At 44.6% G+C, this 12,317-nt stretch overlaps 1 protein-coding gene across 1 annotated transcript in view; it reads left to right on the forward strand.

Moving 5' to 3' along the window:
- Window positions 1–417: 417 nt before the first annotated feature.
- Window positions 418–12,317, forward strand: part of LOC142659443 (H(+)/Cl(-) exchange transporter 5) — a 58,410-nt gene continuing 46,510 nt past the window's right edge. The window contains exons 1-3 of the mRNA XM_075835585.1: window positions 418–526; window positions 798–876; window positions 7,093–7,249. Of these exons, the coding sequence (XP_075691700.1) occupies window positions 7,105–7,249 (145 nt within the window). The 5' untranslated portion in view covers window positions 418–526; window positions 798–876; window positions 7,093–7,104. The remainder of the gene's footprint in view (window positions 527–797; window positions 877–7,092; window positions 7,250–12,317) is intronic.

Below are 12,317 nucleotides of genomic sequence, written 5' to 3' on the forward strand. Positions count from 1 at the left end.
CCATAACATCTATGGCAAGGGAGTGCTAGCAAGGGTTAATCCTTTGTACATGATTGGATTTGCACATATAGAAGCTTCCATTTCACACAAGCCTTTATGTCGCGAAGGTTTACATTAAAATGGCAGAAATCTCGGTGACCGCTGATGATTCCGGATAATGGCACTTCTGGGAAAGACTCTGTGATGACAATTCATCTCCTGACACCGACTGTAGGCCAGGAAACTCGCACGGAAATGAAGCGTTCCCTTTAAGATTACACATAACCAGCTGACGCTCCTTCTGAAAGTGAGTCACCTTTCCTCTAAAAGCCGCCAGCAGGAAGCCATTTTTGTGAAGACCACAACGTCATGACAATGAAACGTTACTGAGGTGCAGTTTGTTCTCTAGCGATAAGAACGCCGTCCTTAGAATGTCGCTGAATGACATGACGCAAGTATGGGCGGAGCCGTGCAGCCTGACAGAGGGGTAGCCCCCTGGTTGGTGCGGGCAGGTCACGTGTTGTAGTTGCTCCTCTTGTTGAGTGAGGTAAGCCCAATATGTATATAACATATTATAATGTATGGCGGCGTTCTAGATGTATATGTGCCCGGCGTCATTAGCGGAAGGTGAGGGGTGCTGCCATTTTAGTGTGTCCTCCTAGCTCGTTGTAGTGTGGGCAGCCAGAGGTTGTGTAATGCTCTGCCCAGTCTGTTGATGTGTGCTCATCATGGGACATGGCTAGTATTAGTGTTTGGATAGTTTCCAGAATGCTGGTGTTAGTCTCTATGTAATCTTTGCCTTCCTGTTCCCTCTGTAGGTTCTGGTGTAGGCTCCAGTAATGATACGTTGTTAAGACGCTGATACAACAGTCTGGACATTGCTCTTCATGTCTTGAGGTAAGCTGCGGGATATTTCTTGGGAGAAGTAATTAAAGGGAAATGACTCTTTTAGCGCATATGGACGTCATACAGAAGGGTCCCATGTCCCGCTATGAAGAAGCGGCTCCTCTGGCCAGCAATGCGTTACATGGTTGGCCATTTGTTTAAATCTTGTGGCCCGTCACGGCTTCTCCCAGCTGATGTTGCAGAAGCTGATCATTGGACTGTCCTCTAATTATTAAGTGAGTTTCTACGTGAGAGTCCCCCTTTAAGATGTTAACGCCGTTTACATTTAGAGTAGTTTTGTGTTACTTTAGAATTCAAGAGCTTTGTCTTGATACTATGAAATATATGCGTTAAAGGGGCTCTCCGATCTGTAACAATAATGTGCAGATGACTTAAATGCAGAGGGCTAGTCATTTTCTAATGTTCTGTCTGTAGCTGAGATGTCTCTGTAAGCCGGTCTCACGTGATTAGGCTCCTGGTGTTTATCTCCAGCTTTTGGGACGTTCCATACACTAAATACGTGGTTATTTCCCCTCTCGCCCTCCCCTCTCTAAAGTACAAAAGGTCACATGTCTCATATGTCCACTGCTCTCGCGGTCTCTGGAGGGATTGTGTTTCACATGCTGGGCAGCAGATAGAGCAGAACAGCAGAGATCAATATCATACAGTGAGTAATTACAGCACTACCTTACACCTTGTAATAGAGGGGCTTGTGCGGCTAGTAACCTAGGCAATGTCTGCGAGAGGGGAGAGAAATAATAGGAAGTGTAGTCCTTTACATGGTAATCCCAGTCACAGCACGGCCTGGCAGCATCAAAACAAAAGTACAGGTAAGAACATGAAGAAGTAACAACTACTGAGCTATGGTGGCATCACCTGGGGAGCATGTTGTGGGCGAGATACCAGTGACGGGGAATAACTGTTCTCTGTGGCTGCCAATATGAAAATGTGCACAAACAGTGTCTGCAGTCTATGAGGCCAAAGCTTAGCCCCCCCCCCTTTTTTGATTTTCTGTTGCAGTTTTCCTCCATTGAATTCAATAGGGACGCAAAACCCACAACAGAAAGCCAAGTGGAGCGACTTTTGCGGCGTAACCACATCGTTTAAAAATCGCAACTCTGGAAAAAAAAAACATACTTGCCCAGAACGCCCTCCTCCTTCCTGCAGTGTGGCATCCTGAGATGAGGTTTCATCCCATGTGACCGCTGCAGCCAATCACAGGCAGCAGCGTCACATGGCCTGCAACTTCATTGTAGGAGGCCGGAGCGGACGTCAAAGGAGGGAGGGGGTAAGTGTGAGCGTTTTTTTATGCAGCGGAAATTCAGTCCTAAATATACGGGAAGGTGTCCGTGGCCCATATAAATGAATGGATAAGTATTTTTATCCAGAATTACGAGTCTGTAATTGCGTATAAAAATGACGGTCTTGTGCGTGAGGCCTTATACAATATTCTGGATCTTGTCCCACCATAGTAACTCCTTTCTTATATTCAGACCAGCTCGGCGGCCCGCTGATCACCATGGTTCAGGCTGACCATACATCACGCTGCATGGAAAATTAATGGCGGTCCATTTAAAACATAAACGGGATGTGTTCGCCAGGGCAAGACCTGCTGTTTGTAGCGGCTCCCCCTCTGGGGTACCGTATGACGTCCATATGTTCTAATATAGAAAAAATCCATGTCATTAATAAAGAGCTGCGGTCCTATATAAAGCGATTAAATAATGTTCCAGCAAGTGTGACCGATGTGCGCACATCATGGATACCTGGCGAAGCACACCAAGTATACTCATTTGGTATGTAATAAATGAAATATTACATTTTAGAAAGTGATCATCAAATATTACATTTCAGCCTTCAAAAACTGTATCACAACTTCTGCTATATAGTCTAGTGTTTTTGGCATTTGTTTTCTAGTGTATGGCATTTGTTAAATGTATACGTCGTTGGGTTTTCAATAGCGTTTTATGATGTATCTGTTAGACGGTTGCCTTACATTGGCATCCATCACCTATACGCTATAAAGATATATAGTCTGAGTGACAGATGCCCGTGTTCGGTATCCGTCACAACCTACGTTCACTGTATACATCGGGTGCGTTTCCCGGCTTATACATAAAGCGTGGGCCAAAAAACATGATGTGAACATAGCCCTAATGCATGAAGGGAACATTTGTGTCTTTTTATGCCAGACGCACCATTAAAATCTTTAGGCCATGTGTAAAAGCATTAATCATACCTTATGTACATATATCACGAGGTGGGCACCATTTACGATTACACTGCTATGCTATAAAATTATCTGTGCCAATTTATATGGTATTTCATGGAATTGCTGGATTTCTGTTGTGCGCAGTACGTAAAGCGATATCAACTTGTGGTGTGAAAAAATATATTTAGGTCCGTATCTGAGTAATATTATCTGCTATTTATCGGCTTCTTATCACTGTCCCATTAGGGCACAGCAATAAACTATAATTACAGCTCAGCTGCTTCATCTAAGGGAATTGTGAAATACACCTTCTCCCCCATGATTTACACTGCTGCTCTGCTTGCTCAAACTAGCTGCTGTGTATGAATATAGTCTCACTTGTAGAGGGCTTGTGCTAGAGAGCCCTTTTAATTGGTGCTATTTTCTACTATTCCAAGGATGAGGTTAAGCACTTAGTATGTGATGAACGTCTAATGTAAAGGCGGCTTATTTCCCATTTTGCAGCCGATGTTTGGTGGGTAATATGTGAGCGATCATTCACTATGCCATACACGATGTGTGTTATTTACATCTAGCAAGATGTGCACAAGCCCCACGGATAAAAGTTCACCATTGAAATGGTTATGGTATCATGGTTGGGCTACGTTAACACTGCGTTTTTTTGGTTAACACTGCGTTTTTTTGTCTTCAGTTTAACGTATACACCAGAAAAAGCTCCCAATGTATACATTAAACGTAGGCTGACCGTGTCATCCGCCACCCGTAGACTATATGAAATCCATTCAACGGACACATTGTGAGCTTTTTATACGATGTAACCCCTTAATGACTGCTAATATGTGTTGCCATGGCGCTGTGATATAATCCGGGCACGGGACACTAGAGCGGGTGTTTGGGCTGTCTAAAGACAGCCGAGCACCTGGTCTAGCGGGCAGGATCAAAATTAGCATCGATGCTGCCGGTTTAACCCCATAACTATTGACCACGGCATCTAAGTGGTGTTAGGGCAAAGGGGCTCCCTCTCTCACCCCATGGGACCGAGAACTCTTAGGGCTTATTCACACGACAGGGTTTCCCGGCCGGGTGACGGCCGTTCATAAATCGGCCGTCACTCGGCTGCAGTAGGAACAATAGACCCCTAAAGGGGCTATTCACACGGCCATGAAAAAATGGGACATGCCCTATTTTCGGCCGTTTACCCGGCTCCCATAGAAGTCTATGAACCAGGGAATACACGGCCATCACCGGAATGTGTCCCGAGTGATGGCCATGTATTCCGTCGCTCGCGCTCTCTCTCCTCCTCCTCCCAGTGCAGAGTGCATGTGAGGAGGAGGGTCTTTTTTTGCTCCCTCTAGGAGTCGGAATCCCCGGCCGGGGATTGGGGATTCCGCTACAGGAGAAGTGAGTGACTACACTGTCCATATATGGACACAGCGACGTCACTCACTTCTGAAGCGCAATCCCCGATTGGAATACGCACTCTCACTCAGGCAGTGACCTCTTTCTATATTTATTTATATGCGGTATGTGAACTGTAAGGCCCCATGCACACGACCGTGCCCGCAATCACGGCCCGTGATTGCGGGCACGGCCGGCCGCCGACTGACGGCCGCATTTTCGGGCCGTGCTCCCATACAAAGTATGGGAGCACGGCCCGCAAAATGCAAAAGAACGGACATGTTCCATAATTCCCGGAACATTTCCACGGCTGCCGACTGACGGCCGCATTTTCGGGCCGTGCTCCCATACAAAGTATGGGAGCACGGCCCGCAAAATGCAAAAGAACGGACATGTTCCATAATTCCCGGAACATTTCCACGGCACGGATACCCTTCCGTAGTGCTACGGAAAGGTGTCAGTGTTCAATGAAAGTGAATGGCTCCGTTTTTGCGGACCGCAATTGCGGTCCGCAAAAACAGAGTTTTTTTTACGGTCGGGTGCATGGGGCCTAAGGCTGCGTTTTTTCCTCAGTTAAGCCTTCCAGCTGCCGACGGACATAGGGATCCATTAGTCAGACGGAGTCTAGAAGAGCATATTTATTTATATTTAGCGGCTTAGTTGACATTAGTGTTCGCAGTGTGCTGTCGCCATTTTCTTGTGTAGGCTTCGACCCAGTTCTGGGTGTATGTGCAGAGTAGGTTCCCACCTATAGAGGTCGCCTTGTCGTGGCAGGTGGGCTCACACAATTTGATCAAAATGTGCGCTAAGAACCTCCGTATTATAAGTAGATTTAGCAGTAATGCATATTTATTTATATATAGTGGCCTAGGTGACATTAGTGTTCGCAGTGTGCTGTCGCCATTTTGTTGTGTGTAGTCTGGTAGAGTGTCCTTTGGCCTCTATCTGGCTGGTATAAGTTAGTATACTGCAAAATAATAAGTATGGCATAGCGCAGTGGACCACGCTATTCCATTTTGTAATAAAACCTATCCATTAAACGGATATTATATTAGCCTATGTGTGACGGACTCTAACGTGGCGTCTCAAACAGGCTTTTTGATATTTTTTTTCATGGCATTTTCGTTAATCGGATGCCATTATAGCCATAAGTGGTGATGCATTAAACGGATGCATAACAGTGGCATCTGTTTAACTCCTTAGTGACCAGCCAATATTAGGCCTTCATAACTAAGCAATTTAAAAAAAAAAAAAATTGTGTTTTCATTCTCGCCGTCAAAGAGCTATAACTTTTTTTCTTTTTCAGTTGACATAGCTGTATGAGGACTTGTTTTTTGCGGGACAAGTTGTATTTTTTTTTTTAAGGGCGCCATTTTGGGGTACATCATTTTTTGCTGATCTTTATATAGCGCCAATATATTCCGCAGCATTTTACAAAACGAATTTACAATTCAAACAAGAGGAGTGAATGTTATGTACATAGTTATGTACGAGGCTAGGAGTCCCTGCCTCGCTGCAGGACAACTGTCCCGTACTGTAATCATGTTTTCAGTACGGGACAGTAGTTCCTCGGAGAGGCAAGGACTCCTAGCGTCGTACATAACTATGATGCTAGGAGCCCGGCTCCCTGCAGTGTGTTCGGTCTGGGACTTGCGGCCGAAATACGTTCCATCCATTACGGATGTAATCTGCTCGTGTGAATCCAGCCTTAAAGTGGTCTGTACCCCGTGACAATAAAGGTCCTAAGAATCTTGCCACCCAGTATAGTAAGAATGTATCAGCCTTCCCATGATCCGTGTGAATATTCAGCATGTAAAGTAGTCCCTGGTGGTCATTGTGACTGCTGGTGGGTGTTGGTCTGATTTTAGAAAGTGTTTTTGTACACAATAAATACCCTTTTATGTGATCTTCTAATACGAGCGGTGCCCATCCACCTCGTTTTTTCAACAAGTTCTATTGCACTGTTGTCCATGGACCTTGTCTAGTACTGTAACTCTGTTCAATTTATTTGAATGAGCTGAGCTGCAATACCAGATGCAGCCCATGGACAAGAGAGGCGCCGTTACTGTGGGAAAAGGCAGAAATTTTATTTCTGATCTCCGGCGATCTCTTTAATGAACACTGCATTGGCAGACTTGTGGGCATCACTCCCTGTTTTCGGTAAAGTCAAGCAGAGGGAGTGCTTATTTCTATACAGGGCAGGGTAATTCTGATAAAACTCTGTTCAGGGACCTAGACCGCTGCCTAGCTCAGAAAAAAAAAAGAAAATGTTGTCTTCATTTTAATATGTTGCGTCAGCGGTTTAAGACGAAGCAGGAAGCTGCTTTTCCTTCCTTTGAACTTGGTCAGTCCAGTCCTGACAGAAATGTGCGATCCTCTGGTTTTCATTATTCTGCCTGGGAATGGGAGTGCTGTAAAGAGTGGAGTGAAATGAGGGGATCGTCTGGGTTCTGTTATAAAACTGCTGCTGCACCTTGACATTGTGTGACTCCGTGAGAGCGCCAGGACTTTGCTCTTCAGACGACTAAGCCGACGTCTTGGTATAAGTTGCAGGTATTCTCCTCTGCTGCGTTACGTGTTGTTGTCTTCTGCTTATGACCGGTGTAAATCCATTTTAGGTTGCACCTGAGATGGACAACAAGGGATTCCGACGCTCCAGCCTCAACAGTTTCCACAGCAGCACGAGTGATGAAGATATGGTTGAGATTACAGACGCAAGCTTAGATTTTACGATGACTGACGATGTTCCACCTATTGACCGGGAGATGGATGAAGGTAATGTAAAGAAATGACGAGGCTTTTGTTTCACCTCCTGTATTTGTTGTCTCTCCATAGTCCTAGGAACCTAGAGCTGTCTCTCCGCTGCATGTTACTGTGGACTGTGGCTGTCCTGCAACAAGTCCATGTGTGACCCTCGACTTGGACTACTGTACTTCACATTATCCAGAACCGCGTACCCCTCTACTCAAATTACATCAACGTACTCCAAGGTTTTGATCACTCGCTGTGCTGCTCTTGTTAACCCCTTAAAGAGCATCTGTCACCACCACTTTGCGGATTTCAGCGCACTAAGTAAGTGAGATATACTTTTTGTAAAACGTACATTTTAATTGCTCACATCACACTGTGGTGATAAACCCTACCCCTGCCGCTGATCGACAGTTTACCCCCTATTAGGGTATGTTCACACAGTTTTTTGCAGGCAGATTTTGACCTGCCTGGCGTTTTTCGGCCACGGCCATTGAGCACCGTGGGCAGAAAATGCAGCGAAAACCGCTCTCGGCCTCCCATTCATGTCAATGGGAGGTCAGAGACGGAACCGCAGGAAGAAAGAGCATGTCGCTTTTTTTTTTTTTCGCTCGCGGGGAAAAAAACGCCTCCGTCTCCCATTTGTTTCCGCTTCAAAAAAGGTGCCAAAAAACTCTGTGTGAACTAGCCTTGCATAGGTTGAAAACTGTCAATCAGTGGTGGGGGCTTGGTTATCGAGCCCTCATGAATACGTGGGATACTTCCTCACGTCGCGATGTGAGCACTGCACCAATTTAAAATGTACGTTTTACAAAAAGTGCACTTCACCTACACATAAAGCTGAAATCCGCATCTGTACCCTTATTTTCTGCTGCCTTCAGTGATTTTGTTACCACAACTTTAATATGTCCTGAGCAATACACCCATATGGGTTGACAGGAAGATCTTAAGATTTAATAAACAAATTGATCTGGAACTGGAAGAGTGAGGGCCTGTTCACATCAGCGTTGGCTTTCCGTTGAGGGGTTCTGTCTGAGGTTTCCGTCGGGTTAACCCCTCAACTGAAAGGCAAACGGAAACCTTAGCTTCCGTTTCCCTCACCATTGATCTCAATGGTGACGGAAACATTGTTAATGGTTTCCGTTCGTCACCGTTGTGACAGGGTTCCGTTGTTTTGACGAATTCAATAGCGCAGTTTGGGCATATACATTTCTCGTGTGACTGTGTGATAAAATCCTTACCTCTGTGCACTCCCCTGCAGCAGCTCTTCTGCTTTCTGGATGAACGCTTCTGTCCAGTTTAGATGGGGACTACTCTACTCCCCCCCCCCCCCCCCCCCCCCTCTACAATGACCGCACCATGAGAGAGGGACAGAAAGATTGCATATTATAACAGGGGCCTCCTCTTGCCCCAGTGGTTTTCTGTCCATTGATGGGAGCTTCTCTTCACCCCGTTGGTGCAAATCTCATTGCAAAAGTAATTGTAGTCTGGATCATCTTTGCGTGTCTGTGTTTTTTGCCACGTCTGGGCTTTTTGGCCTCTGTTTTGGTGCTCAGGTCACTTTATGTTGGCATAATTTTTTAAACATTGTCCTCCTTTTTTTTTTGTTTTTTGTTCAGAGGGTTCAGGAGTTTCACAGGAATTAGCCCCTTCCCAACATCCGGCGTGTATATATGAAGTATGGAGAGGGCTCATGTGCTCCATAAGACGAGCATGTCTGCTGTATCCCACTCGATACTTCAGTTTACTGGAATTTCAGTTTATAATGTGGGCCATATGTAAGCTGGCAGAGTACATGAGGGTATAATAAGGTGGTATAATAGTGGGGTAAATAATCAATGGATTTTAAGCTATTTTTCATGCACAGGCCAGTGTCGCACTGATAAATAGTGTCTTTACTTCTCTCCCTTTTGGTCCACACTCTGCATCTTTGCGGTTTAGGGAACTTCGCTGTGAAAGTGTTTTCCTTGTACAATACGGGCACCCTCCCATCCAGCAGATGTGCTTGGGCCCTCCGGTTCCCAAATATTAGGGCCTTGATAACCAGCTCATTCAACAGAAGGAATGCTCCACTATGGTCTGCACATCGGGATGTTTTTGCATCCCCTCCTTATGAGATCCTTAACTTTTTTTTTTTTGTCAACGCAGCAGTATGATGGCTATTTTTTTGTGGAACGAGCTGTATTTTTTATTGGTACCATTTTGGGATACGTGACTTTTTGATCACCTTTTTATTCCATTTTTTGGGAGGCAAGGTGATCAAGCCAAAATTGCTATTTATTTTTTATTTTTTTTAATATGGCGTTCACTGTGCTGTACAAATGACCTATTTACTTTAGGCCTCATGCACACGACCGTAGTGTTTTTCTGGTCCGCATATTCCAGGACCGTGTTCCGTGAAATCACCTCCGCAGTTCATCCGTATGTAATCCGCAGTTCATCCGTATGTAATCCGCAAAATGCGGATAAAAAAAAAAAATCCTAGGTAAAACAGGTTGACGACAGAACACATTCCCGGTCGTCGCCTAGCAACACTTCCGCAAATCCACAAACTGCGGTTGACACACAGAGGTGTATCCGCAATTTCCACGGGCCCATTGACTTCTATGGGCATGTCCGTATCAAATTTGCGGGCCGTAATAAGACATGTCCTGAGTTTATGCGGCACGGATTTGCGGACATGCGGGGACCCGTGAAAACACGGATAGTGTGAATGGGTCCGCAATTCTCCCATGGATTTGCGGGGGAACTGCGGACGCAAAAACACGTTCGTGTGCATGGGGCCTTATTCTGCGGGTCAGTATGATTATGGCTATATCAAATTTATGTATTTTTTAAAATTTTATGTTTTAATACTTTTTTACGATAAAATTACCTTTTTTTTTTTTTTTGTCACCATAACTGTTGTTTTTATTTTTCCGTGGGTGGAGCTTGTTTTTTGCGGAATAAGTTGTAGATTTTATTGGTGCATTTTGCGGTACATTCAACTTTTTGATCACTTTTTATTTTGTTTAGTGGGAGGCAAGGTGACCAAAAAGCAGCAAGTCTGGTGTTTTTTAGTGTTGTTTTTTGGTAGCGTAGGTTGTTATGGACGTAGCAATACCAACTCCACATAGTTTATTAAAAAAAAATTCCAATGATGAGGAAAACCTTTTTTTTTTTCAGATAGCTGCCAGCCGAACGCTCAATTAGCTGACCACTATTCCTTCTGATCCACTCCCTTGTACACATGCATGCGTTCTATAGAGGGAGTCGAGCGAAATGCGCTGCCAGACTCTTCTGGCAGCGGCTCATCTCCTTGCAAACAAAAGCATCGGGCATGTTGGAGTGTCTCTCTGGAACGTCGCTGTGCACAAAGCGAGGTCCATAAAGACATGGTGTGACGAGTTTGGTGTGGAGGATCTTAAATCGCCTGCACAGAGCCCTGACCACAATCCTATCAAACACCTTTGGGGTGAATTGGAAAGCAGAGTGCGAGCCTGGTCCTCTCACTACCTCACAAATGATCGCTGACTTGAACGGGCACGAATTCCTACAGACACACCATTTCAAGAGTGGAAGCTGCTTTATCTGCAAAAGGGGGGGCCAACTCCATAATAAAGCACATGGTTTTGGAATAGGATTAACTACAAGCTCATATAGGTGGGATGATCAGGGATCCACATACTTTTGGCCATATAGTGTAGACGTCACCAGGAGCTGCCTGTGCAACCATCTCTGTAGTTCCTGAACCTGCAAATTAAAAGGTATGCTTATAGAAAAAGGTACAAAAGAAGAAAAAATGGCGCTCCTCTAAGGTAATAGCGTTTGGGGATCAATACAAGTTTAGTGGAGTGAATCAAGGTAGACTCCCCTGGTGGAGTTGTGCAGGATAATCGGCACAACTCTACTTAGAAGCGTGTCGGGTCAATCTGACCCCAGTGTTGGCGTAGTCTGAAGGCCTCCAGAGTTGACTCTGGGTGTGTAGTTCCTAAAATGAATATCCTCCCATCATCTGATAATTATTGGCAAGGTAGATAAAGAAAACTCCTTTCTGGGGCGCATCGGTGCTGGTATACATTCGCAGTCGGCTTCCAAAGAGCGAGTGTTTATTCATACACCTATATAAAATCAAACACGGTGCTTATTCAAATAAAAAGTATGGGGGATGCTGCAGAGGATTGTGGGAGACAAGTCCATTACTGAGAAAAAAAAAATTAACTTTTTTGTTTTTTTGGTTTTAAATAATGCTTATTTTTTAGAGTAAATAACGGTTCATTTGGTAAACAATATATATGTATATAAGTATGAAAGGAAGGTGAGGCTTTAACAATATTGAGATACAAATTAGGTTACGTAATAAAAATGAATGCTGACTAGATGAGGGACCAAAGAACAGACACACAAAAAAACCAATATATAAATGATTAAAGACTGGAAAGAACCATAGAATTGAAGGGGTAGGGGTAGTTTGCACCACAAAGGATGGCATCGGAGCCAGGACTGTGTCATCTCTTCAGTCCGTGAAATAATGCTTATTCTTCCTCAACGTCCCTGAGATTGGCTTTACCTGTTGGGCTGTGTGCTTGGATTATTGCTGCGAGCAGAATTACTGTGATCGGAAAGAGAATGTCTCCAGTTGTGAGACATTTTATAGGAGCTGAAAATGAATAATTAGTCAAGTAAAAAGAGGAGGAGAGCGAGAATGAACCTTTAGTCAGGCAGGAAGTGCGAGCGGCGTGGAGCACAAAACCCAGGTGAGCAGAAGCCTGTAAAGGATCTATAGTCTGAATTTACATGGAATAATGACGTCAGGGAGAGTTTGCATCTTAAGTTCCATGTATCGACTGATATTACAGCCGTTATCTGGTCACATTCTCTTTTCAATTTGCTGCGTTTTGTGTGTTTTGTTGTTGTTGTTTTTTTTTTCCTCTGTTAAACTGTAAACTGCCTCTTCCAAAAAGTAACTGCATGCAAATACTCCATCCTCTTTCATACTATATTTTATTAGAGGCCCTATTAAAACGAAGCCAGGGATCACGTGACCTGCTTCATGGCAGGTTTCTTGAAGTATGTGTGTTGTATAGCTGCCGTGCATTGTGTAGCAGGTGGAACG

Source organism: Rhinoderma darwinii, chromosome 8 (genome assembly GCF_050947455.1).
Source record: "Rhinoderma darwinii isolate aRhiDar2 chromosome 8, aRhiDar2.hap1, whole genome shotgun sequence".
Lineage (NCBI taxonomy): Eukaryota > Metazoa > Chordata > Amphibia > Anura > Rhinodermatidae > Rhinoderma > Rhinoderma darwinii.